The sequence below is a fragment of the Typopeltis vanoorti genome, chromosome 2 (assembly GCF_054136105.1).
Source record: "Typopeltis vanoorti isolate ZY-2024b chromosome 2, IOZ_Tvanoo_1.0, whole genome shotgun sequence".
Classification (NCBI taxonomy): domain Eukaryota; kingdom Metazoa; phylum Arthropoda; class Arachnida; order Uropygi; family Thelyphonidae; genus Typopeltis; species Typopeltis vanoorti.
In genome coordinates, this window is record NC_143550.1 from 52974784 (window position 1) to 52999808 (window position 25025).

General features: G+C 33.9%; 2 protein-coding genes across 2 annotated transcripts in view; one reads left to right on the top strand and one right to left on the bottom strand.

Annotated features, from left to right (window-relative positions):
• Nucleotides 1-20680, top strand: part of LOC150109013 (short-chain dehydrogenase/reductase family 9C member 7-like) — a 154660-nt gene extending 133980 nt beyond the window's left edge. Inside the window, exon 7 of the mRNA XM_090411308.1 lies at nt 20600-20680. The gene's annotated coding sequence lies outside the window, so the exon portion shown is untranslated. The remainder of the gene's footprint in view (nt 1-20599) is intronic.
• Nucleotides 1-25025, bottom strand: part of LOC150109014 (general transcription factor 3C polypeptide 3) — a 306866-nt gene that overhangs the window by 32625 nt on the left and 249216 nt on the right. The window contains exons 21-24 of the mRNA XM_090411276.1: nt 22973-23077; nt 16537-16623; nt 10937-11035; nt 7516-7591 (exon numbers count right to left, since the gene is read on the bottom strand). Of these exons, the coding sequence (XP_090267402.1) occupies nt 7516-7591; nt 10937-11035; nt 16537-16623; nt 22973-23077 (367 nt within the window). The remainder of the gene's footprint in view (nt 1-7515; nt 7592-10936; nt 11036-16536; nt 16624-22972; nt 23078-25025) is intronic.

Consider the following 25025-nt stretch of genomic DNA (forward strand, 5'->3'; position numbering starts at 1 on the left):
GTTGAGATTTTAGAAATCAGTGAACTGAGATGAAAAGGAATGGGTCACTTTGATACCAATGATTTCATGCATTATCTGGAAATGGAAACCTTTGAAGAAATGTAGTAGCATTCATAGTTAGAAGAGAATACAGAAAATACATTTTGGATTACAATTCAGTGTCAGACAGAATAATCTGACACTGAATTGTAATCCAGAATAAAGGTATATTCAGTGAATGTTACACTCATAAAGTATACACTCACTACAGATTCAAGTAAAGATGAGGTTGAGCAATTTTATAGTAGATTGCAACAACTAGTATACAATATTGATAAAACATATTTTCTCTTGATATTAGGTGAGTGAAATGCAAAAGTGGGAAAAAAAGAAGAATGAGGAATCACTGGAAAATTTGGTTTAGAACTGAGGAATGAAGCAGGAGAAAGGATGTTGGAGTTTTGTATTGAGAACAGTTGCTTTCAACACATGCCCAACACAAACACTTGCTTTCAACAACATAGAAGAAGATTGTACACCTGGACTTCACCTAATGGTTAATACAGAAATAAGGTAGATTATACTGTTGCCAGCAGAAGGTGGAGAAATGCTATCTAAGCATAAAACACACTACCTGGTGCAGATTTTGGGGCAGATAATGAATTATTGATAGCTGAAGTTAAATTGAAATTAAGCAGAAACAAAAGGAAAGTAACAGATTTGATTTAAATCATATAAATGATTTAAAGTAGAAGTAAGAAAGAAATTCTAAAATTTGGAGAGGACAGGAAGAGAATTAGAACTGTAGGAAGAATCAAAATGTACAGTAACAGAAGCAGCAAAAAAAGACTAAGTAAAGCATCAAGAATGAAAGAAAGAAAGATTGTAAATCAATGTCAGAAGAAGTTATTCAAATAGTAGATGAAAGAAGAAAAATTAAACTTCAGAGAAACTAAGAAAGGTTAGACTAACTGAGTGCAGATTTCCACAGGCTAAGAGAGATAAGGAAAAACATCTAAACAAAAGGTGCAAGGAAATTAAAGAAAGCAATTTTACAGGTAGAAAAAGAGATCTGTTTAGAAAGATAAATGAAGTTACGGGGAAGTTTATCCCTAGATTAGGAGTTGTAAAAATTTGGGGAAATGTTTGATGAAAGAAGCAGCAGTGAAAAAAAAAAAAAAATGGAAAGAGTATGTAAAGGATTTGTACAAGAAAGATAATAATAGTGAAGAAGAATTTGTTGAGAAACTCATGATAATGAAAAGTGAAGTGATATCAGCAATGGAATAGTTGCCAAAAGGAAAAGCTCCTGGAGCTGATGGAGTGTCAGTGGAATTATTGAGAGCAGCTGAGGTTGAAGTAGTGAATATATTGACTGAAATTTGTCAACAGGTTTGGAAGAAAATATACTGACCTAGAGACAGGAAAACAGTATTATTCCAATTGAAAAAAAAAATCTCGGAGATTGTGAGAATTATTTAACCATTGCTTTAATTTCATGCAAGTAAAGTTATGCTGAAAAGTGATTCAACAAAAGCTGGAGCCATATGTGAACAGAGAAATGCACACAAGAACAGGCAGGCTTTAGGAGAGGAAGAGGAACTAGAGATCAGAGAGCAAACAAGAGATGGATTATAGAAAGAACAAGAGAATTTTGGAAGGAAGTATTCATCTATTTTATTGATTATAAGAAAGCTTTTGATTGCATGGATCACAACAGACTGTCGATTGTAATGAGATCAATGGGAACAACTGTGCATCTAAGTCTCTTGATAACAGAGCAGTATAAATTCAAGCTTCAGTAAAAACAGTCTTTGGAGAAAGAGACTGTGTTCAAGTGAAAAAAAAGGAGAGTGGCAGGATTGTATACTGTTGCCGTACCTTTTTAATATTTATAATAAATATGTTATGAGAATAGCTGATTTAGATAAAGATCTATATGGAATTAAGATTGGTGGGAGAAAAATAAATAATTTAAAATATGCAGATGATATAACCCTCAGCAGAAACTAAGGAAGATCTGGAGCAGTTGATTCTATTGGTTAATATGGAAAGTAACAAAGCAGGGTATAATTTAAACATCAGCAAAACAAAAGTGATGGCTTCTGGAAATTAAAATGAATTTATAACAGAGGAAGATAAAATAAAGATCATTGAAAGTTATGACTTACCAAGGTACAGAATCAGAAATTATGGTAAATGTCAAGATGAAATTAAAAGGATAGTCATGGGGAAAAAAAAAAGTTATGTTAAACCTGCCAAAAATTATGAGCAAGGCAATGTGAGTAAGGTCATGAAAATTAGAATTGTGAAAGCAATGGTATTTCCAGTAGTGATGTATGGATATGAAAGCTGGATTGTTAAGAAGAAAGGCAGAAAGCAAACTGATTCATTTGAATTATGGGCATGGAGGAGACTATTAAGAATCCCATGGACTGCAAGAATGACCAAAAAGAAGGTTTTAGTAAAGACAGCATGCTCCTTGGAGGTGATGATCGCTAAACAGAACTTGATGTGGAGAGTTTATTTTTCACTTGGTTAAACTATAATAAGTTTAGTTTAATCCTTTATCCAAGTGTGAGCAAACAAAGTTTGCGCCTGAAAGTATCTTCAGGACTGGGGTAAGGTAGTACAACACCAGGCAACGCATTGCAAAGGTGGAGAAAGTTCTCATCACTCCTATCTCAGTATCTCCCATAATGCAAAGCACATCTCCTTGCGGATATGTGTAATGCTATGCATTAAGGCAAGGGCCATTACCCATACTGGTTTCGACCTTTATTGAGGTCTCATCAGTGGGAGCCAGGTCCAGTAGTGAAGACACCAAGGCAGAAGCAATGAGAGGTCATCCCAACCTATAGGAGTTGCCAAAGGGTGTACAACCTTATTATTAAATTACTCCGGATTCAGAAAAAGATGTTGAGAATTTATTTTTCACTTGGTTGGACTATAATAAGTTTAGTTTAATCCTTTATCCAAGTGTGAGCAAACAAAGTTTGTGCCTGAAAGTATCTTCAGGACTGAGGTAAGGTAGTACAACACCAGGTAACTCGTTGCAAAGGTGGAGAAAGCTCTCATCACTCCTATCTCAGTATTTCCCACTGACAAAACCTCAATAAAGGTCGAAACTATGCATTAAGGCAAGGGTAGCTTAATGCTATGCATCAAGGCCCCTTGCCTTAATGCATAGCATTACACATATCTGCAAGGAGATGTGCTTTGCATAATGGGAGATACTGCGATAGGAGTGATGAGCGCTTTCTCCACCTTTGCAATGAGTTGCCTGGTGTTGTACTACCTTACCCCCAGTCCTGAAGATACTTTCAGGTGCAAACTTTGTTTGCTCACACTTGGATAAAGGATTAAACTAAACTTATTATAGAACTTGATGTATTTTGGACATATTATGCAAGCAGATGAATCACTGGAAAAGGCAGTTATGTTGGGGAAGATTGAGGGAATGAGAGGACCACAAAAGAGTTGGATGGACAACATAAAAGAACTTATCAACTTGAACTTACAACTACTGAAAAAAAAAAGATAAGAGATCAACTGGGATGGAGAGCCTTTGTTTTCACAAGATTATCAAGTCAAAAACAACTGGATGGCACATAACACCAACAGTATCATCCATATTGATATACTGCAATTTTCAAAACATTTAATTATCTTTTTTTAACCAACAAATTTAATTAAAAAACTTTTGGGACTTTTCAATCTGTATTTTCTTGTCTACTCTCTTTAAATGTATCCCATTTCTCTCTTTCTCTCTAAGCATTATTTTCCATTTTCTTTCATTTATTTACCAGGAACAATTGCAAAAATTATTCAGCTGGAATGATTATATTCTCGAATTATATGGGAAGAAAGAATAAAAAATATATATTAATTCATTTGCTTAGTTTCCTACTAACTTTTCCAGACATTGCACTGGATTATTAATACAGCACTTTGTTTATCATTATTACCTTTTTCAAATGCCAATTTCACTATACTTTCATTTAAAAAAATAATAAAAATAGAGAGAAAGAGAGTAAAAAAAAATATATTGTCAATTTCAGTATGCAATTAATAATTTGATAAACTCAGTAAATCCTCCCATGTTGTCAGTGTATATATACAGTAGATTCTGGTTAATTGGTTCACTGATTAATTGGGACAACTGTTTTATTGGGACAAGTCTGGAAAAACAAAAAGAAAATGAGAATATAAAAAGAATTTTCTTTATTTATTTGGAACACAATGCTGTTTAACCGGCCAGCAAGTAACCTCTACTGTATGGAGTGTTAGACAAATTATATAATCTTGCTTCAAAAATTTAGTGCTAATGACAACTGCAATGCTAACGAAATAGGACTATTTTATTGTGCCACATCGGATGGCTCCATGTTACAAGCACACTACACTGTTTGGACCAATGAAGGCAATGAATCATGTAACAGTTATGCTATTCAAATATGTCAAGAACTGATATGACATGCCATAATGCTTTAAAGGATTAGAATGCAGAGTTTACCAATTCAATATCACATGAACACAAATACATGGATGACATCTGAAGTTTTTAAGAATTGGCTTATGAGTTGGGACATGCAATTTCAACAGAAATCAAGAAACATTTTACTAGTTCTTGACAACTGCTAAGAAAGTACATACAAAAGTTAATCTTTTATTAGAAATACAGTTTATAGCCAAGAGTTGGTAAGGAATAAGCAAGACCATTCAAAACTATTTTGCTTACTGAGGCTTTAAGCATTCTATCATGGATATTCCAGATATGGCTGACAGTGAAAATGGCTTCCCATGATGTCAATCATATCAGAAATTAATGGTAGACTTCAATACCATAATGAAAACGAATATTTTGAAGAGAAAATTGCAGCAAAACATCAGAGAACATTAAAAGAACAAGAAAGGGATGAGGATGACTAGTGCCTTCTACAATTGGTCTCAGCGGAGTATTTTCTTTGTGAATTTTTGGTAATCCATATTCGAATGACTTTTTGTTCACTTCATCCTATAATCCTCGATTATATGGATTACCAAAAATTCACAAAGAAAATACTACACTGAGACCAATTCTAGAAGTCATATTCACCTACTTATAAACTTTCAAAGTATTTAGCCAAATCCATAAAATGCTTATTTGGCCTGACCTCTTCTTTTCTCAAAAATTCTGTTGATTGTGTTTCAAGTGTCAAAAACCTACATATTCAAAAAAAGAACTTATGGCTAGTTTTAATGCCATTTCCCTCTTCATGAATGTGCCAACAGAAGAAGTTCTTACTTTGTTAAAAGATAAATTGTCAAAAAAAGTAATGTTTGTATTAACCCATTCTGCTAATTCTGGTTATTTCCAGTTTAAAGACACTATTTAACAAAACTTTGGTTTAGTCATGGCAATCCTTTATCTCCCACAAAGGCAAATTTATATTTGGAATCTTTTGAAGAAAAAAGCCATTGCTTCATTCCCATTGAAACCTAGATTGTGGAAAAGCTATATAGATGACATTTTCCTAATCCGAAATCATGGACCTGAGTCTTTAAAGAATTTCCTAGAACACCTCAACAGTCAAAACATCCAAAAATAAATTTACTGCAGAATTTGAAATTGATGGCTCTCTTTTGTTCCTAGATGACAAATTCACTTGTGCATGTGAGAAATTAAAAATCTCTATTTATAGGAAACCCACTCACTCCAATAGATATCTCCATGCACAGTCCCATCACTATCCACCTCAAAAACTTGACATTATTTCTATGCCAGGCAAACATGCTCGCTGGGTATATCATCCAAGTGAGGTTATTGCTTTAACATATGTGATAGACATTAATGTGGGAAGAGATGTGAATGAATTGGAGGTGCTTAGGATATTGCAGAATCTCAATGTAAATGCAGTTGTGGGATTAGATGGGATATCAGCTTGGGTTTTGCAAGAATGTGCACGGAAACTGGCAATGCTTCTGACTAGGGTCTTTAATTTAAGTTTTAGCTCTGGTAGAGTTCCAAGGGAGTGGAAAGAGGGTAAAATAATTCCCTTGCATAAGGGAGATTCTAAGACTGCAGTAGCAAATTATAGACCAATCAGTATCTCAGGTGTGGTGATAAAAGTACTGGAAAAATTGGTCAAAAAGAGAATTCAATAATGGATGGATAGAGATATGATACTGTATGGGGGCAACATGGCTTTGTAAAGGGTCGGTCATGCCTTAATAATTTACTGTCTTTTTATAAAAGAATAATAGCAGAGTTGGATAAACTCTGTTCTACTCTGTTAGAACAAAAAAATAGATGGATATACATTGATTATTGGATAAGAAGGTGGCTGCTGGACAGATATCAAAAACTTGAGGGGCAGAATCAAGGTGAAAACATGTGAATAGTGGTGTGCCAAAGGTTCACTGCTGGCACCACTACTGTTTAATTTATACATAAATGATATAGGAAACTGAAATGAAATATTCAATTGTTTTCTGATGATGCAAAATTAGGTAGAGTAATAGTTAATCAAGGTGATGTGGAGAACTTGCAGGATGATTTAAATAGGCTGTCAGAATGGGCAAAAGATAATGGATGTAAGTTTAATGTGGAGAAATGTAAAGTAATGCATTTTGGGATAGATTACAAGTTGTGTACCACATTGATGGAACCATGTTCTAGGAAATATATGAAGCTAGAGATTTAGTGGTGGTGGTAGTAGACAGAGAGTTAAAGTTTAGAAAACATATTGCTAAGGTAGCCCATAAGATTGCTTGGCTATTGAAGAACACATGAACAAGTAGAGATAAGGAAGTTGTTATTCCTCTTTATAAGACTTTGATATGTCCACATCTGGATTACTGTGCTCAGGTCTGATATCCTGGGTTTCTTGGAGATGAGGAAGCAATGGAGAAGATTCAAAAGCGAATGATAAGGATGGTGAGTGGAATGATCCTTATGAGGATGGATTGAAAGTGGGTGAGGGGATTGCAGAAGTTGGTTAATAGGAGGTTAAAAGAATTGCTCAAAAAGTTGCTTAAAAGATTTTATAGGATAGATGCAAGGGAAATGTTTCAGCATATAGCTTGAGGGGCCAGAACAAGGGGTCATCCTTAGAAGTTGAATAAAGGTGCGGTTAGTAGGGATGTGAGGACTAGATTTTTTGCTTGGAGAGTGGTGAATGACTGGAATGGGTTGCCTGAGTCAGTTGTGAGTGCTTTGTCAGTTAATAGGTTCAAGGAAAGGTATGATAGATTGTGTGGGTAGATTGGGTCACCTACGATGAGTCTTTGGACTCCATGGAGGTACCCGAATAATAATCATGATAATAATAATAATATAATAACCTAGAGTAATCCTGTATCGGACTGTTAGAGCTCAGGATAGAAAAGAGTGAAAAAAGATAGTACTGCTGCAATGAACTTCAGAGACTGAATAAGTTGGAAGAAGAAGTATTATTTATTACATGTATGTAAATTACAAAATGCAATAAACAGAAGAATTATGAAAGAAATGTATACTTAATATACATTTCTTTCAAAAACCTCAATACATACCTAATGCATGATTGTAACTTCCTGCTACCATAGCATTGTGGCCATTCTGGTAACCAAGTGGAAGATGATCTTGATTCTGTATTTTGCATACAAAACAAATAAAACAGCAACTGAATTGAAATCAATCACAGATTATGCAATAATTAGAATCAGTACAAAATTAACTTTCCTCTACTCAAAATAAGAATGAATCCAAGAAAGAAATAAGCCTACAAACAAGATAGTAAGATTTCTTCAACTCAAATAAAGCTACCCTTATTGTAACCAATGATAGGTTACATGCTAATATCTTGTTACTGAATATAAATTACAACTAAAGAAATAATTATTCATTTGAATTTTATATATTAGATATATTAGTATATCTAATATATATATATATATATATGTAATTTTATATATTTGTTTATTAGTTGTAGAGGATATTGTCAAAGATGAAAGATCTTTTTGAGGCATGATTTCTTGGTTTAGGACTATGGATGATGATGATGAGTATTTGTATGCATTAATAAATTGTGTTGATATGACAGATTTATTTATTTATTTTATGTGGCAAGGATGATAAGAAAAATGCAAATGCCAATATGATCAGCTCTAGTTAAGATTAAATTTAAAAAAAAAAAATCTTCCTCATATTCCATACAGAACTATAATCTGTAGCTAAATCACAATTTTCAGTAATTTGTGATTCCACCAAACGTTTTTCTCCAGGAAAGCTTACATCATCAAGACCAAAACTAAACTAGAAAATGATAGTTTTCAATAAGAAAAAACAATATCATTAATAGCAAAATACCAAAACTTTCTCCCCACCTTTCAAAAACTAAAAAAATTAAAAAATAATATTATTATCAGCAAAGGTGATAAAAGTCAGTGATGATTCACTATCAAGCTGATTACCATAATGAAATCCTAGATGTTGTGATTCCAATGAATAGTGATTTCAATAGTAATTGTGATTTCAATAGTAAAAAACAAAACTGATCTCTCACACCAACTCAAAAAACAAGATCAAGTAGATAAATACATTTTTAAAAAAAAATCACCCGCCCACACAAGCTGCTTTCCCACTATTTATGGATAAATAAAGATATATACGTGTTCGTATAAGAATACAAACACAGTACAACCTTCTGTAATCTAAATATGTTTCACTAATAATAAAACCATTGTTAATAAATTGTAAATTTATGATAAAAAATACTGATAAGCTTTTCAAGAATATTAAATAAATTATAATCACCAGACAATACACTGTCTTTCTTTGAACCCTCTATATACCAATGTTCATGTTCCCAAAACAGATTTTGTTCATATGCCATTAATAAATAATCACACCTTAACAGAACATACAAAACTGTTGCCTTCAGATATTCTCACACTAATTAATGTAATAATTTCAGGCAAATTAGATAAGTACAGAGATCTGTAAGTTGTTCAACTGTGTCATATACACCACAGAGATAATATACAAAAGAGCATGCAGGTAACTTATTATGTATGTACACAAATGTTGGCATATTGTAAACAAAAAAATAGAATTTGTTGCCCGGGTTAATATTATTATTATGTGACACCTCTAGGGAGTCCAAAGACTCGTCGTGGGAGGGCACACTACTCTACTTTGCTAAATACATCTCATCCTCTCCAGTAATACTTAATTCTCCAACTATGACACTACTACCATGAATGCCATTTATTGTCCATCATCACCAACAACAGTACTTTTTTGTTTGTAAATCGCATATGTTCTGAAGGCCAATTTGTCTGATAGGTGGGATGAAAAACCCAAGTTTCCGGGAGTAAAAAACCCTGCTACCTCAATATGAGATTGGCTAACTCACCATCAATTGAAAAAAACCATATAAGGATTCCCCTCATCAGGACAAGAATCGAATCCAAGTCTTTTCCAATCGAAGGCCACAATGTTCTGCTGTTCTTCCAATTGTGCTATGGCAGCTAATAATAATAATATACTGGAACCTCATATTGTAAGCATTAGTGAGACCCTATCAGAAGCAGACATGCTAACTGGTGTCAAGTACAAAGGGTATAGCATTTTTAGAAAGGACAGGAGAGGAGGAGGGATGACTTGAATCAAGTCAGAATTAAGACCTATGACTGCAAAACTAGTGACAGTGACTTTAAAGCCATCTAGTGTGAGATGGAGTCTAACAAGATCAAATACATAGTGGGGTGTTGTTACAGACCTGGTGGATCGGTAGCTAGTGATGAACAGACATATAACCAAATAAAGATGATGAGTGCAAAAAGAGTAATCATAATGGGAGACTTTAATTATTCAAACACTGACTGTGTAGATGTGAAATTTCACAAGAATAAAAATGCATTTATCGAGCTGTTGCAGGAAAACTTCCTCAGGCAGCATGTGACAGAAGGAATTTGAGATCAAAGAGTGTTGGATTTGATTATAGTGCCAGAGGGAGTTTCAGTTAAAGAAGTAACTATTCTGCCTCCAGTTGGGGACAGTGATGTGGTACTCACTTGGAAATTATTACGTTTATGAATGTTCCATTCAGAAAAGGTTACATGCTAAACTACAAAAGAAGGAAATTATGACCAATTATGATATATGTAGCCCAAATCACAAACAACCTGGATTATATTATTATTATTAAGAGAGACTTCCAAGGAGTCAGGGACTTGTCAAGGGAGGCCACATACTACACACATCAGCTATTATATTTATTCTTGAATTCATTCACACTGCTTGCACTCACAACATCCAATGGCAATCCATTCCAATCACATAGCGGCATTCATTCTCAGCTTCCAAGGATGTTCTCTTGTCCTTTCCCCCACCCTCCATAAATTGAAAAATTCCATCAACTGAAATCCCTTTTAGAAGTTTGTAAGTGTCAATCATATCATCCCTCTTTCTCCTGTTTGCTAGTGTCTGCAGTCTTCAAATTCTCAATCTGTCTTCATAATCAGTATTCCACAATAATGATATAATTTTTAACACTCTCCTTTGCACCCACTCTCTGGAGTCCATGTCTGTGGTTGGGGATTCATAGGCCTAGATTATATATCGTCTCCTATTTAGTTATAGAAGAGATGATATATAATCTGAAACGAACATTCGCATGTAAAGATAAGGATGTCATTTTGGACTAATGTGCGTAGACCTCATTTGGACTAATGTGCGTAGGTCTGGTCTCCTGGTACAGATACAACAAATTAGGTCTATGGCTTAATTTGTTATGTGTTGTTGGAGAATTAATTCACCAAACAGCAAGTTTTATAGAGCAATTAAATCTCCGAGGAGTATGTCACAATGATTAAATAATATTTATTACAAAAACTGAATAATTAACGGTTTCTCAAACTATCATCATTTATTTTAAAAATAAACTGTGATATAAAAGTAAAGTATAAAAAATATTAAAAAAAGAATTACCTTCATCATTAAACGTAAACAGAATCTGTTATGTCGTATATCAGGGGCTATACCAACAATCTGAGAAAAGAGATTCCAAGCTCTAACACTGTTCATTTCCTGGATAAAATAAATTAGGAATATCAAACTTTAATATAGCAAAACTGAAAACAAAAGAAATGATTAAATAAATAGACATTATACTTATTTTATAGGGAATCATTATAAACTGGCAGAATACTATTAATTTTTTTTAATGACACGTCTGCACTAAAATACTCTGGATTAGACAGATTTTCCACCAAGTGGAAAAAAATTCAACATCTATCTCTAATCCAGAGTATATATGGATGCTGACAATGTTCTTTCCTAATATCCTCGTTTTTAACATGATATTGCCATTGATGCCATCTGTTCACGCCTCTAATCTTTCTCAGGACACTCATATCCACGGTCTCTAGTCTTCGGTCAAGTGTTTTACTTCTGACCCAGCTCTCAGATCCATAAGTTAAAACTGGTTAGAACACTGACTTGTATATAGCTAATTTAGTGCTCTGACTAATTTCTCTCTTATTCCATATGAATTTATTCAAATGACTTCCTACCATACCAGCTTTGCTGATTCTGTTGTCTATTTCCATAATTAATTTACTATCTTCACTAAAAATCGTACCTAAGTAGCTGAAATGTTTTACTTGTTCCACAAGTTCCCTGTACACAACACACTTGACATTTTCAACAATTCTACATAGTTTCATCGTTTTTGTCTTTTTAATGCTGACCTTCATAAAATATATATTACAGCAGTTATTCAAATTTAGTCAGGGAATCTTGCAAACTTGTAACGGATTTATTTAGAAGTATAACATCCTACTCCCGTATACGGGAATAAAAAGGCGTTAGCTGATTTTTTTTTTTTTTTGCTCAAAGATCTCACCAGATTTGGTCTTTTTTGTTTCAGTCACCCCTATTATGTTGATCTGGTACTTATCTAATTCCTCAGCTAGCTCCATTTCTTTGCCATTCAGGCTTCTTATGATAGTACCAATCTTTAACTCAGGTGATGTTGAGTTGGGGTGTGCTTTCAGATTTGTTCCAGTAGCTGACTTTTCGCTGTTTGTCCTGGCGAAAACAACGGGGGCCTTGTTTAACCAGGCGACGTCTCAGCCTGCATGAAATTTTGTCCTGTTGTACCATCATTTTGTATTTTGGTTTAAGCCAATAAGAATACAATTTGGTTGGCTAAATCCCAAATTGCCAGCCCATTCTCATTTATTCAGTATCTAGGTATATACCCAACAGGTTGCACCACGAGAAGGTGAGGATTGGACATTAGGTCAGAAGCCTTGGTCGGTTCTCCGCATTCCTTTAAAGGCTATGTGGAGGTCTCCTCTCAGTTATACAGCTTTGACCCTTAAGCACCACGAATATAATTTCTTGGCATCTTTAATTTATAGATGATGGATGTAACCGTCAGTGTGGTAGTATAATCAGTTAAAAGTTGTTTTTTTTTTAATATGAATCCCACACAGTAAAAAGATGTAAGCTTATAATGCATCAGTATTAGTAGTGGGTTAGATAATTCAGAACTCTATTCTAGAGACTAAACATTGAACATTTTTCAACCTTCCAATGATCTCCCCATCATCATGCAATGAAATACACCTCTCACTTTTTTGTAAGTGAGAGATGTATTTCATCACCATGTCCACAATGAGATTAATACCCACAGCCTGATGATCGGGGGGGGGGGGGCTGGAAAGTTCTGATAAAAACTAAAACAAAAATTAATTCATTTTATGTCTTCTTATATATATATCTTAAAAGAACAAATTACTACAATTTGTTGAACATGGGGATTAAAGGGTTTTAAGATACGTTCTTTCTTGTGGTTATATCAGTTGCTTTAATATCATTTTTGTTCTAGGTGTTTATCAAACTTTCCACCCCCTCATATTCATGTAAAGTGAATATGATGAGCTTACATAAGAAAGAATGGATAATTAAATCAAGCATATATGAATATATGCTTGATTTAGTTATCTTGAATATATGTACCTATATGTATAGATATATACGTTTATATATATCTCAACTATCTAACTGTCCAAAGAATGAAAACCTTCAATTAATCTGATATACTAGAACAAATATATATATATTTGTTACAGTACATCAAGTTTATACTGTATCAAGCTGCATCAAATTACACATTATATGAGGGTTGTAAATAAAGTAGTGGCAACATGTGCACAAAATGTAAAATAATTTATTTATAAAGTCTATACAATTAAATCCCTTCAATGTAATCTCCTGCCATGTTCTGCACCTATTTCCAAATTTGTGGAGCTGCTGGATACCATCAGCAGAGTGTTGCTTGTTATCAGTGATAGTGTGACCTACTGCTCAAAGAACTGCTTACACATTACAAAACTTAGATCTCTGAGGGATTCTTTCATTTTGAAGAATAAGTCTTAGTCACAAGGACTCATATCCGGTGAATACAGAGGATGTCCCAATACTTCCTACTGCCATCTGTCCAACATGTCTATCACTAATTGCAACACATGACATTGAGCATTGTCATGCAACAAACACAGTAGAGAACACCTGTAAAAAAATGTGGTTGCTTTCCTCCTTAAAGCCAGGTGCAAATGGTGCTCCACAAATCGCCGACAGTACTGTGCATTAACAGTTTGTCCTTGGGGCACAGCATGATGAAGAATGATACCTTGAACGTCGTAAGCATAACTTTTACTTTACTGAGTTCCTGGTGAAGTTTTTTTTTGGATGGGGTGATCAACATAAGTCAATAGGATGTTCTTCCCATTCATTTCCATCCTCCTTTGTTCAATTAGATCTTTAATGACTTTTCCTAATTTGAACAGAGTCTTATTTCAAGACTCTGTTTCAAGACTAAGACTTTTTAGAATACCATAGAAGTATATAAATATGATACAACTATATACTTCTGTGGTATTCTCAAAAGTCTTACTCCCTTCCATAGTGTGTTTTAATGTATGCTATCATGTGCTTGTTTATAGCCCACAAATACTAGATGTAATTCTTTATTAAATTTATAATGAGTTTCTAACAATTGCTAGAGCATGAAAATATGATCACCTTGTTGACATTCCCTAGCAAAAAACATAATGATAGTCCCCAATAATGTTTGATGTGTATACATAATTTCTTTTCCAGATCAGTACAAACAACATTTTGTAGCAGGTATTTAAGAGGGAGATACCTCTATAGCTACTGATAATGATGTAATTTCCTTTCTTAAAAATAGGGCACGGTATAGCCATATTTCAATAAACTGGGATTTCTTTCTTTCTTTGTTTTCATATTAGCTTGATGAATTCAAAAATGTCAGTTGTTAAGCATGCTTTACAATTTTTAGAAGTTTGGCTGTAATTTTATTTTCATTGACTATTATTTTATAGTGCTTTAATAACATTTAATAATGTTATTAATGAGGTATTAAAACTGCTGGTAGTTGGTGAGAGTGATCATGAGATACTTGTTTGAGAAGGGGTGAAAAAGAAAAAGTTACTTTCAAAAAAGGATATAGGTTGAATTATAAAGTAGGTGATGGGAAACTCTGTAGTCAACTAGCATTGATATATTAGGTAGACAAGCTGTGCAGAAAAGATGTTGACAGTGCATGTAAATTCATAGGGCAGTATCCGACAGGCAGTTTATAACTGCATTCCAAAGATTAGGTGAGTAAATACAGTAGGAGTGAAATGCATGAACAGTAAAATCAAGCAAGCTGTGTTGGAAAAGAAAAGATTATGGAGGAGGTACAAGATACAAGACAGTGGCGATCAAATCCATGAACAGTATAAACTGCAGGGGAGGAAAGTGACGAGCATGGTAAAGAAGAAAAAGCTACAGTATGAGAGGAGATGGGTTGGTCAGGCGAACATTAAATCAAGAGAATTCTTCCACTAGATAGTAAGCAAGAGGAAATATAATTATGGCAGGTTGACGCTGGTGGATAGCCATGGCAGCAGAGTGATTGTTGCAAAGGGTACAGTGAAATTATTGAGTGTCCACTTTATTAGTTGATTTTATACTGGTGTAAATGATGCTGTGCAATATGTAGAGGGGAGGCAAGTATTAGGAGAATTGGAAGTGAAAGAATCAGTGGTGTATCAAGTGTTGATTGGATGTTAATAAGGCTGTGGGAATGGATGACATATCGCCACGTATTTTTAAGGAATGTGCACAACAGCTAGTTATGCCCTTGACCTGGTTATTTAATGAAAGTCTTGCAATGACTAAGGTTCCTAAGGAATGGAAAGAGGACAAAATAATACCATTCTGCAGGCATGTTTCTAGGACAGGCTTCTTATATACAATACAGTACTGTAAATGTATTTTCTCTTCCTTGTGATTTTCTTAATAAGATTTTTTTTCTCTAGCTTACTTTATTGTAAGAATTCAGTATATAAAACATATAACATACAAAATATGTGTTAACCGACTGTTTATGCTATCGGTAAGGTTTCTGGTCAACAGTAGGCTATTAGTAGTTAAGTTTTTGGGAGTAAAAAGTTGTACGCGAATTTTTGAACAATGTGGGGGATCAGCAGACCCAACCTGCACTGTTCAAGGGTCAACTGTATATTGGTTAAAGAGGGTAACCAATGGGATGCCCCAGGGTTCTGTTGTTGGGCCTCTGCTGTTTAACTTTGTAAATGATATATCACATGGACTGACTGTGAATCTTCAGTTGTTTTCTGATGATGCAAAGTTGGGGAGAATTATAAGTAGCACTGCTGCTTATTGAATAGACTTTTGATTTGGAAAAAGAAGTGGGGTTACAGTGTTAATAATAATAAGTGCAAGGTGTTGCATTTTGGAGTGTAGAAGTAGGCTGCATACTATATTGATGGAACTATACTGCAGAAAGTGGATGAGATTTGAGATCTCGGAGTAATGGTTGACAGTAGAGTGAAGTTTAGAGGGCATATTGCAAGTGATTTAAAGACTGCACATCATTGTGGTGCTATGATAAAAAGTACACTAACATTTGAGATGAGGAAGTGGATGTGCCACTGTATAAAGCACTGGTTAGAACTACTGTGCTCAGATTTGGTCACAGTGAAAACCAGGTGAAGGAATGTGGATTGCAGAGTTTGTGGATATCAGGAAAAGATGTGATATGATAAAGATGTTTAAGTTACTGAGGGAATTTTATTAAATTAATCCAGAGATTATAAAAAACGAGTAGAAGGTGAAAGGTGAAGAACCAGAGACCATACCTGGAAGTTATGTGAAAGTGTGGTGAAAAAAGGGATATGAGGAACAGATGTTTTATATGGAGAATTGTGGGTAAATGGAATGCATTACAGAATATATTGTTCATGTAGGAAGTGTTAAGGATTTTGAGATTCAGTATGATAAATACGATGTCAGTTGAATGAACCTTCCACAATGAGTCTGCTGACTCCATGGAGGGTGTAGTAATAATAATTCAAAACCTATATAACTAAGGAGTTGACTATCCTGAAGAGTCCCAATATCAAGCATGACAGTAACAATACCACAATGACCACTAAAGATGGTAACCATAAATTATTAGATTTAATTATATCAAGTGTAATACTCACTTTCAAAACCAAATCCTTCACAAGGTAATATGCATATCTATGATTTCTGTTAAAGAAGCAAGCCAAGAGAGCAATGAAATCAGTATCCTATAATGGGGATATAAGTAATATTAGTTTCATAAAGGATGTAACTTAAAATATTAGTTCAAATAGAATAAATATTACACTGAATGTGTATGTGTGTGTCTAACTATTCAATTTCTCATGATTAAATTAGCAGAATGTGTTATGCTTTATGTGTCCAAAAAGTAGAACTGTTGGACACGTAATAAAATTTCAATTCTGACCTATGTTAGTAGAAAATGAATTTTACTATCATCTATTCTACTATCATTTAATTTTGGGCTTAATTTGGCACAGCTTATTATTAGTCCATCTATTCCAAGATGGCTAATGTTATATTTTAAAGAGCTTGCTTTGCTGTAGGCATGTTATTCCTCACCTATATCCAAATTTGTTATATTAAAGACAGTTGTGGAGTAAGATAACAATATATTTAATTTTATTTTTGTTGGTTAGAATGTTTCAGATTTGTATTCATGACGGTGCACTGACTTCAGGATCAACATGTTGTGTTCAAAAGAATGAAGCTCAATGATAAAAAAAATGAAAATATTTACTGTAAACATATAATTATATACAACAGATAATACAAACAAAGAATAACTAAATGGTCATTTTAAGAATTACATAAATGAGCTCAATAATATTCTCTTGTACTCTGACTTTCACAGTTAATGCAATAAGATAACACAAAATATTTTCCAAAAACAAACTGAATATAGGATTTAGCTAAAAGTTCTGTAATCTCATTTGGCCATATAGAAATTTCTTTTATAGCATCTGTTTTATCACTGTTCAAAATATCTTCCTTTATTTAATTTTTTTTCTCACTCATTCAGTCTGCCTCTTAAATTCCTTAAATATATATTAGCTAAAGATCTCACTTGATCAATATACTTGAATATGTCTTCTAGTTTCTTTAATGCATCTATCCTTTAATTTTCTAAATTAGGCATGAAGAATAATTGCACAAACAATAAGAATAAATTAAATGAGCAGTTCCAAATGCATTTCCAATACAGGAACTTTTTACCACAGATTCATATACAAAGGCTGGATATATTATGCTGTTCTTCATTACAATTTTGAGTTCCATTTCCTTGGAGAGTAATTAAAGATGCATATGAAAACTTTCCTGAGATTAGTGAATTTAACTTGGTAGTTTATTAGGCTTCTCTTGGATTTTCTTTCTTGTTTGACTACTCTTTACTTCCTAGCATTCCTGTTTTCCAGTAACAGCAACTAACGCATATGTATGTCCATTTCAAAGATTCAAAGTGAATTCAAAAATTTAAAGTGAACTCAAGTGATAAAATGGCTGCCGTTGCTACAGTGCTCACACATTGTACAGCAATAGTGACATATGAACACTACCATAACACAACCTTACGAATAATATACATACAACATTGTTACGTTATTCTCTAAGGATTACAATATATGGTAAGCAAGTTTACTATTTAATTACATTTAAGTCTCTTTTAATATCATAACTGCTTAACCACAGGGTGACTCCAATAATACCAAGCATATAATTGCAATACTAAATGCAAATCACACACACACACACACACACACATACACACACATATATAGATTACTTTATCACATAACAAAACATATTCCTCATTAAATAAAATTTTCACTAAACATATATATCTAAACTGTAAAAAATGAACATAATAAGCAAAATATTTATGTGAGATTTTTATGCTACCACTGGGATAGAAGTTTGGGTCTGATAATCTGCCAATAATTAATGTATTGTACAGGCAGATGGAGGATATTTGAGAAAATAACTGACCTAGCTGCAGCTTCGTTTCTCTTGATCCCAACATGGAATCCAATAGAAGCGTACATCTAAGTGTAGCTTTCATAATTGAAAGAGGTGTTGGATTCAAGATAGTACTGGATGTTTTTGTAGCTCTAGACTTTTTATTGGCTGAAGAGAATTTTGTGAGCCTAAATATATTATGCACCTTTGGTAGCAATGCAATCTGACATATTTTAGTGCACGCTTTATCATGACAGCTTAGCTACAAAGTTGTTACACTCTAGTTAATGGGATCTTTGCAGATATATGCTGTCTGGCAAGATGGTAGAAGATCATGCTGGGTCCTCCAATTTTTAACTGTCTGTGCAGACAGGCACAAAATCACCATATTCAATTCCATGAACTTCAAAAATCTGCTGCCAAGCAGCAATAAGGGGAGTGAAAAATTTTGGTAGTCTGCTTTAAAGATATCTTTCATCCTATAAAAAACCATGCACCCTTTTTTTATTTCTTCTATTTGTCCATCTTTAATTATTATGATTTGTCCAAGATAAACATATGAATCTACCCTCTCGACTTCTCTATCTTTCAGTATAATTCTTTTTGGTGTTGAATTGTCATTTATCATTACTTTGTTTTGTTTAAATTAACCTTCAAACCAATTTGATTGGACACTCAAGCTAATTCCTTTATTTTCTGTCTGAGAACTATATCATCAGGAAAACACAGATGATTAGAATTTTTTAATTAATTTTAATTCCTCCCTTCTTCCAATTCAATTTATGAAAACTTCCTCTAAGGCAGATGAAATAAATTTGGGAGATACTGCATCTTCCCTGTCTTATCCTTCTATTTATTGGAAATGTTTCACTTTAATAACAGAAGTGGCATAAATATATATCATCATCAGCCATTGTCAATTCACTGCTGGATGAAGGCATTTCCAAGTTTACTCCAAAACTGTCTGTCCATGGCTCTTCTATCCCATATCATTCGTGCAAATTTGATGATATCATCAATCCACAGTGATTTAGGTCAGCACCATGGTCATGTTTCCTCTCATGGAATCCAATCGAGTACTTCTTTTGTTCATCATTGATCTTGTCTTTCAGAAATATGCCCAGCCCATTGCCACTTCAGATGTTTCACTCTTCCTAATCTTCTTTCCATACTAAATTGTGTTGTTCTTAATTTTTGAATTTCCTTTGCATTTAGTGTCCATGTTTCACTGCCATATATCAATATAGAACGAAAATATTGGTTAAGAACTTTTCGTTTTAAGCATAATGGTAATTGGTTTTTGAATATGGAATGTAATTTAATAAATTTTGTTTCCTTATTTAGATGCTTTCCCTTCCCTCCAGTCTATATCCCCATAGCTGAAATTGCTCATAATAACAGTCCTCTTTATATCTACCAGAGTGAGACAGACCAATCCTACAGAGCAGTGTTTCTCAAATTGTAGTACATATTCCTTCCCTAGATACACAGAAGATCTTTAAGGGGGGTATGAGGCACTTTTTATTTTATTTTTTACTTATATGTATTTTCACTGTATTGTCGCACTTAGGTAGGTGGGAGATGAATTTCACTGCCAGTATGAGACACCTCCCCCCTGCTTATTGGAGACCTGAAGTGGCTTGAAAAAGTTCCATGTTTGGTCTCTAGAGCAGGGTTTCTGGACTATGTAAAATAAGTTAAAAATACCAAAAAATATATAAAATTAATTAAAAAAAAAACAGATGGGAGCTACAAAAAAAGTGCAGGTCTATTATATAATTAATTTCTCGATAACTAAAAAATATAAAGGAATTTTTAAACAAGATGTGTCTCCTGGCATGTATCAACTGACCTCCATTAGGGCTGCATTGTTTCTACTGTTTGCACTAAAAGCTAGCTCAAGTTTAAATATAGTTTGAAGCATGTAGTCAGAACTCTCTGTTCAATTTTAGAATCATTTTCATCTTAAAAAATTGTAACAGTTCTCAGTGATTGTTTTCACACCAATGTGGGCATGTATACACATTTAATTATCTTTGTATCTCAAGTTGCAATGTACAAGTTATATGTGCATGAATAATACAGTTCTCGTTCCTCTTTAGCAGATATGTTTTAGTTATTAACAAATCTTGAAATACAGTCTAATAATATTTAATAATAATATATTAATACTAACATCTATTTTTTTTTTGTGTGTGTGTGTGTGTGTGTGTGTGTTTCTTATAGCCTTTAATATGGATCCCTGGCTGAAAATGGAGTTTTTGAAATGCATAACAGAAAATGGTGAGGAAAATGAAAATGACTGTGGTAGCTGTAAGAAAGAACACATTGATGCAGCAGGATCAAATATTAGTAATGAAAGTAGTGAGTTTGAGCCATTAATTTATATAACTCAAATGTTAAAGACTACAGATCTTTACAATTGTTTAATTTATAAATATCTGAATGAAATATTATTATAACTTCTAAATTACCTTAGCCTAGAGGGTGGGGGATAGGAAGAAAGATATGCCAGTGTTACTAAAATTTTAAAAGGGGCATGCAGATACTGAAAGGGAAACGTTGCTGTAGAGGACAGCAATGTTTCCTGGTCTGCAAAAACACCTAATTGTGTATGCTTCCCTGTTTATTTTCACACCAAACAGTCTCGAACCCACTGCCTGTATTAATTAAACTGTTACTACCAATGCAGATTTCTAGTCTGGTTGGATTTAAGTCTCCTGTGATTATTAACAAAATTTCCCTAACATTCCATGTTGTTTATCCATCCTAAATAGTTAGTTACATTTTCTTGGAGAATATCATTACTTTTCTGTAATAATATTCTCCTCTAATAATATCCAACCAAGTCTCATTAATGTGAATAATTTTTTTTATTTTAAATTCCAATGTTTTTAGTAAACACTGTTTTCTTTCTTGGCAGAACTAATAATGCCCTTTTCTGGAGTCATTCCTAATAATCTATCATTTTTGTTTCCTCACTCTCTATGTTACTACATTTACAATTTCAGTATGCATCGATGCTTTCTTATAATCACTTGGATATATCTAGTTTTCCTGACTACTCCCATTTGCTCTTTCATCAAACAACAATTTCCTCAGATGCCTAATGTCAAAACCATTCAAGAGCAAGTCATTTTTGCAAGTACAAATTCTTTTGACCATCAAGGTCATCCAATTACATAAACAATCTATATACTATTTCTCCTATACAATATACTTACAAAATCATCTGATTTGCAGCTTGATTCCCTCTTTCTCACCTCACTCTTGTTATATTGTGGCGAAAGATTTATTCTTTTGCCCCCTCCCCCATCTTAACAACCCTTTCATATCTTCTCTCACATGATGATTTTCTCCTTTCAGATAACTTTTAATCAACACAATGATAATATCTACCCATTCTATTTGCTTACATATTGCTTCAGCAAAAGGGGAAATACGCTTTCATCATTTCTTCATTGAGTAATCTAATTATGGAATCACAGAACATTATTATATCATTTTTTATCTGTTCTTGCTTTTTTGAGCCTTTCTTTACTTCTTTGTGTATTTCATTTCCTTGAGTACTTTTCCTACTGTTTAGGAAATAACTTTTAAGCCAGTCAAATCCTACATGTATTGTGAAGCACTTGTTGAAGCCTTGATATTTTCAACATTGTGTAACACCATTCATTCACATCTCTGAATTATAAAGCAGCTAAACAAATAGGGATAAATGTTTAGATATATGAAGAGCCAAAGGCTTCAATTCAGCGACATATGACTTGTTTAAGTTAAGGGATATCACATCCCATATCGTTTCTTAGCCGAATAAGAAACTCAAAGAGTTTCATGCTGAATATAGTAGAAACTATATAAAATTCGGCGATTACAAGCGTAAGCAAAGACCTGGATACTGCAGCAACTGACCCTTAAGGTAGTGCAAGGGTCAGTTGCTGTAGTATCCAGGTATTTGCTTACGCTTGGAATCGCCGAACTTTATATAGTTTCTACTATATTCGGCATGAAACTCTTTGAGTTTCTTATTCGGCTAAGAAACGATATGGGATGTGATATCCCTTAACTTAAACAAGGGATAAATGTCCTTTACATATATATAATTTAATATCTGCTAAATGGAAAATGAAGTCTTAATTTCATAACTCTTTCAAAAAGAATAAAAAAATTTATCAGCACTGAAAGAATTACTTTATATTTATCGGCAATTTATAACAGCATTATTATCATTATTATGAATGATCAAAATGGAAAAATATAAACACATTTCTCTTTCTAATCAGTTTATATTAGTTATATACACATATATGTGTCTGTGTTTTTATGTGTGTGTGTGTGTGTGTGTGTGTGTGTGTGTGTGTGTATATATATATATATATATATATTTTGTTTTTTTATAATTAGATGGCACATATACACAGGTGCATTTACACACCTAGCAAAGCACAGTTCATAATACTGATAAAAATAAGACCCTTTTTTAAATCCCTGGGTGTATTATATATTTAGATATTTTACCATTGCAGCAATTTATTTATTTTTTTCTAGTACATTAATAAAAGAAACGCTAAAGACTTCATTTAAAAAAAAAATTATTACTTTAGCTTTTTCAGAATGTTTTGTGAAGATCTGTGATGTAAGAGCCTGAAGTGCACAGTGCTGTAACTCCTCAAATCTATCCAATTCATATAACTTTTCACACAACTGTAAGAAAATAAATACAGAATGAATACAATAGTTAATTTTTATATTCAGCTCTCACAAGGATCAAAATAACAGTTTGTTATAGCAGTCAGTTTACTATAGTGAATTTCCTTAAGTACAGAATTAATTTCTATGCATTTTTGGAATGGGTATTGATAATCTGATACAGTGAGAGATGACTATAATGCAGAGTATACAGACAAACCTCTACTTATGATATTTTAAGATACAAACAATTCAGATTTATGGACATTGCACACATTAATAAACTCAGAATTCAAATTCATGTAACGAACAAGCAAATAATCCTGTGATTATGAACATTTACATTGTTAGAAATTTGCCAATGTTTTGCAATCTGCAACAGAAGATGTTTACTCCAGTAATTCCTTGCCCTTTCTATAGCATATTGAGTCTTTCCTCAGTTGATTAATATATTCCACACATTAAATGAATTGCATGCATATTTCAAGGGCAATAAAAAATAGAATGATATACAAGGTGTGGCTATTAAATAATGAGACTAGTTGCAAAAATGAGGTTTATTATTACAATTGTACAACTTAATTGTTATTCCCTTCAGCATACTCCCCTCCTTGCACACTATACTGGCAACACACCATCACACATAAAAAACTCAGCCCATTTCAAAGCCAGCATAGAAAACCTTACCTTCCAACATACTGACATAATGGTCAGTTTTGACATCTCCTCCTTATTCACAAATGTCCCACTCAAAGAAACCTTAGAGCTAATCCAAGCTAAATTTCCTCCCAATATCTCAGCCTCATTTCAGTTCACTATGAACTCAGGCTATTTCATTTGGCAAGGAAAATTCTACAAAGAAATAGAGGGGACAGCTATGGGTTCACCACTCTCCCCCACCTTTGGCAAACTTTTTTATGGAGACTTTTGAAGAGAAAGTCCTAAACTCTGCCCCACAGAAACCAACCATATGGCTTCGGTACGTTGATGATGTGTTCACTATTTGGCCACATGGCTCTGATACACTCCTCTCCTTCCTAACACACTTAAAAAACCAACACCCCAGAATCAAGTTCACCTTGGAAAAGGAGAAAAACAACAGCTTCCCTTTCTTAGACACACTAGTCAGTCACCGCCAGTCTGATGGAACCTTGGTTTTCTCAGTTTATAGAAAACCCACCCATACAGGCAGATACATTTACCAACAATTCCCCCCCCCCAACAACAACAACATGGAGTTATTAAGACACTACACAACAGGGCTAAACTTATCTGTTCAAATAACAATGCCCTAACTACTGAACTAAACTACATCGTCAACACTTTTCCAGCCAATGGCTAACCCCCCTCAAAAAAAAAAATCCAAAAAATATTGACACCAGTTAACCCCCCCCCACATTCACAAGGATTATTCTAAATCCATCACCATTCCCTACATCCGAGGCACCTCGGAAAAAATTACCAAAATTCTAAAAAAAACATAACCACCTCCCTTAGACCTACCTGGTGTATACCAGGTCCCTTGCAGCTATAAGCTGTCCTATTGTGGCCAAACAGGCAGGACAGCGAATATCAGAATTTCAGAACACAAGGACTACATCAGTTTTCACCAGTACAGCTACTCTAGTCTTGCAGACCATGCTCTGGATACTCGCCACAGAATACAGTGGGGGGAAAGCCAAGGTTATACACCGTAGTAAATTCAAATTTGAAAGGCTATTCATGGAATCAGCCTCAGCCCTAAGAAACATGACAAACCTCAACAAATTTGGTTGCATAACACTGCCCCAAATTTGGGAGACTTACATCAGAAGACCTTCAGCCCAACAACGAAGAATACTTACACAGCCTGCTAGGGGGCTCCATCAGGACTTTTAGGAGAAACAACAGCTTCCTGCTTCGTCCTCTGTTACTGCGTGCAGTGCCTGTGTGCACGTGTCTTTATTTTAAGTTCCTGTGAAAT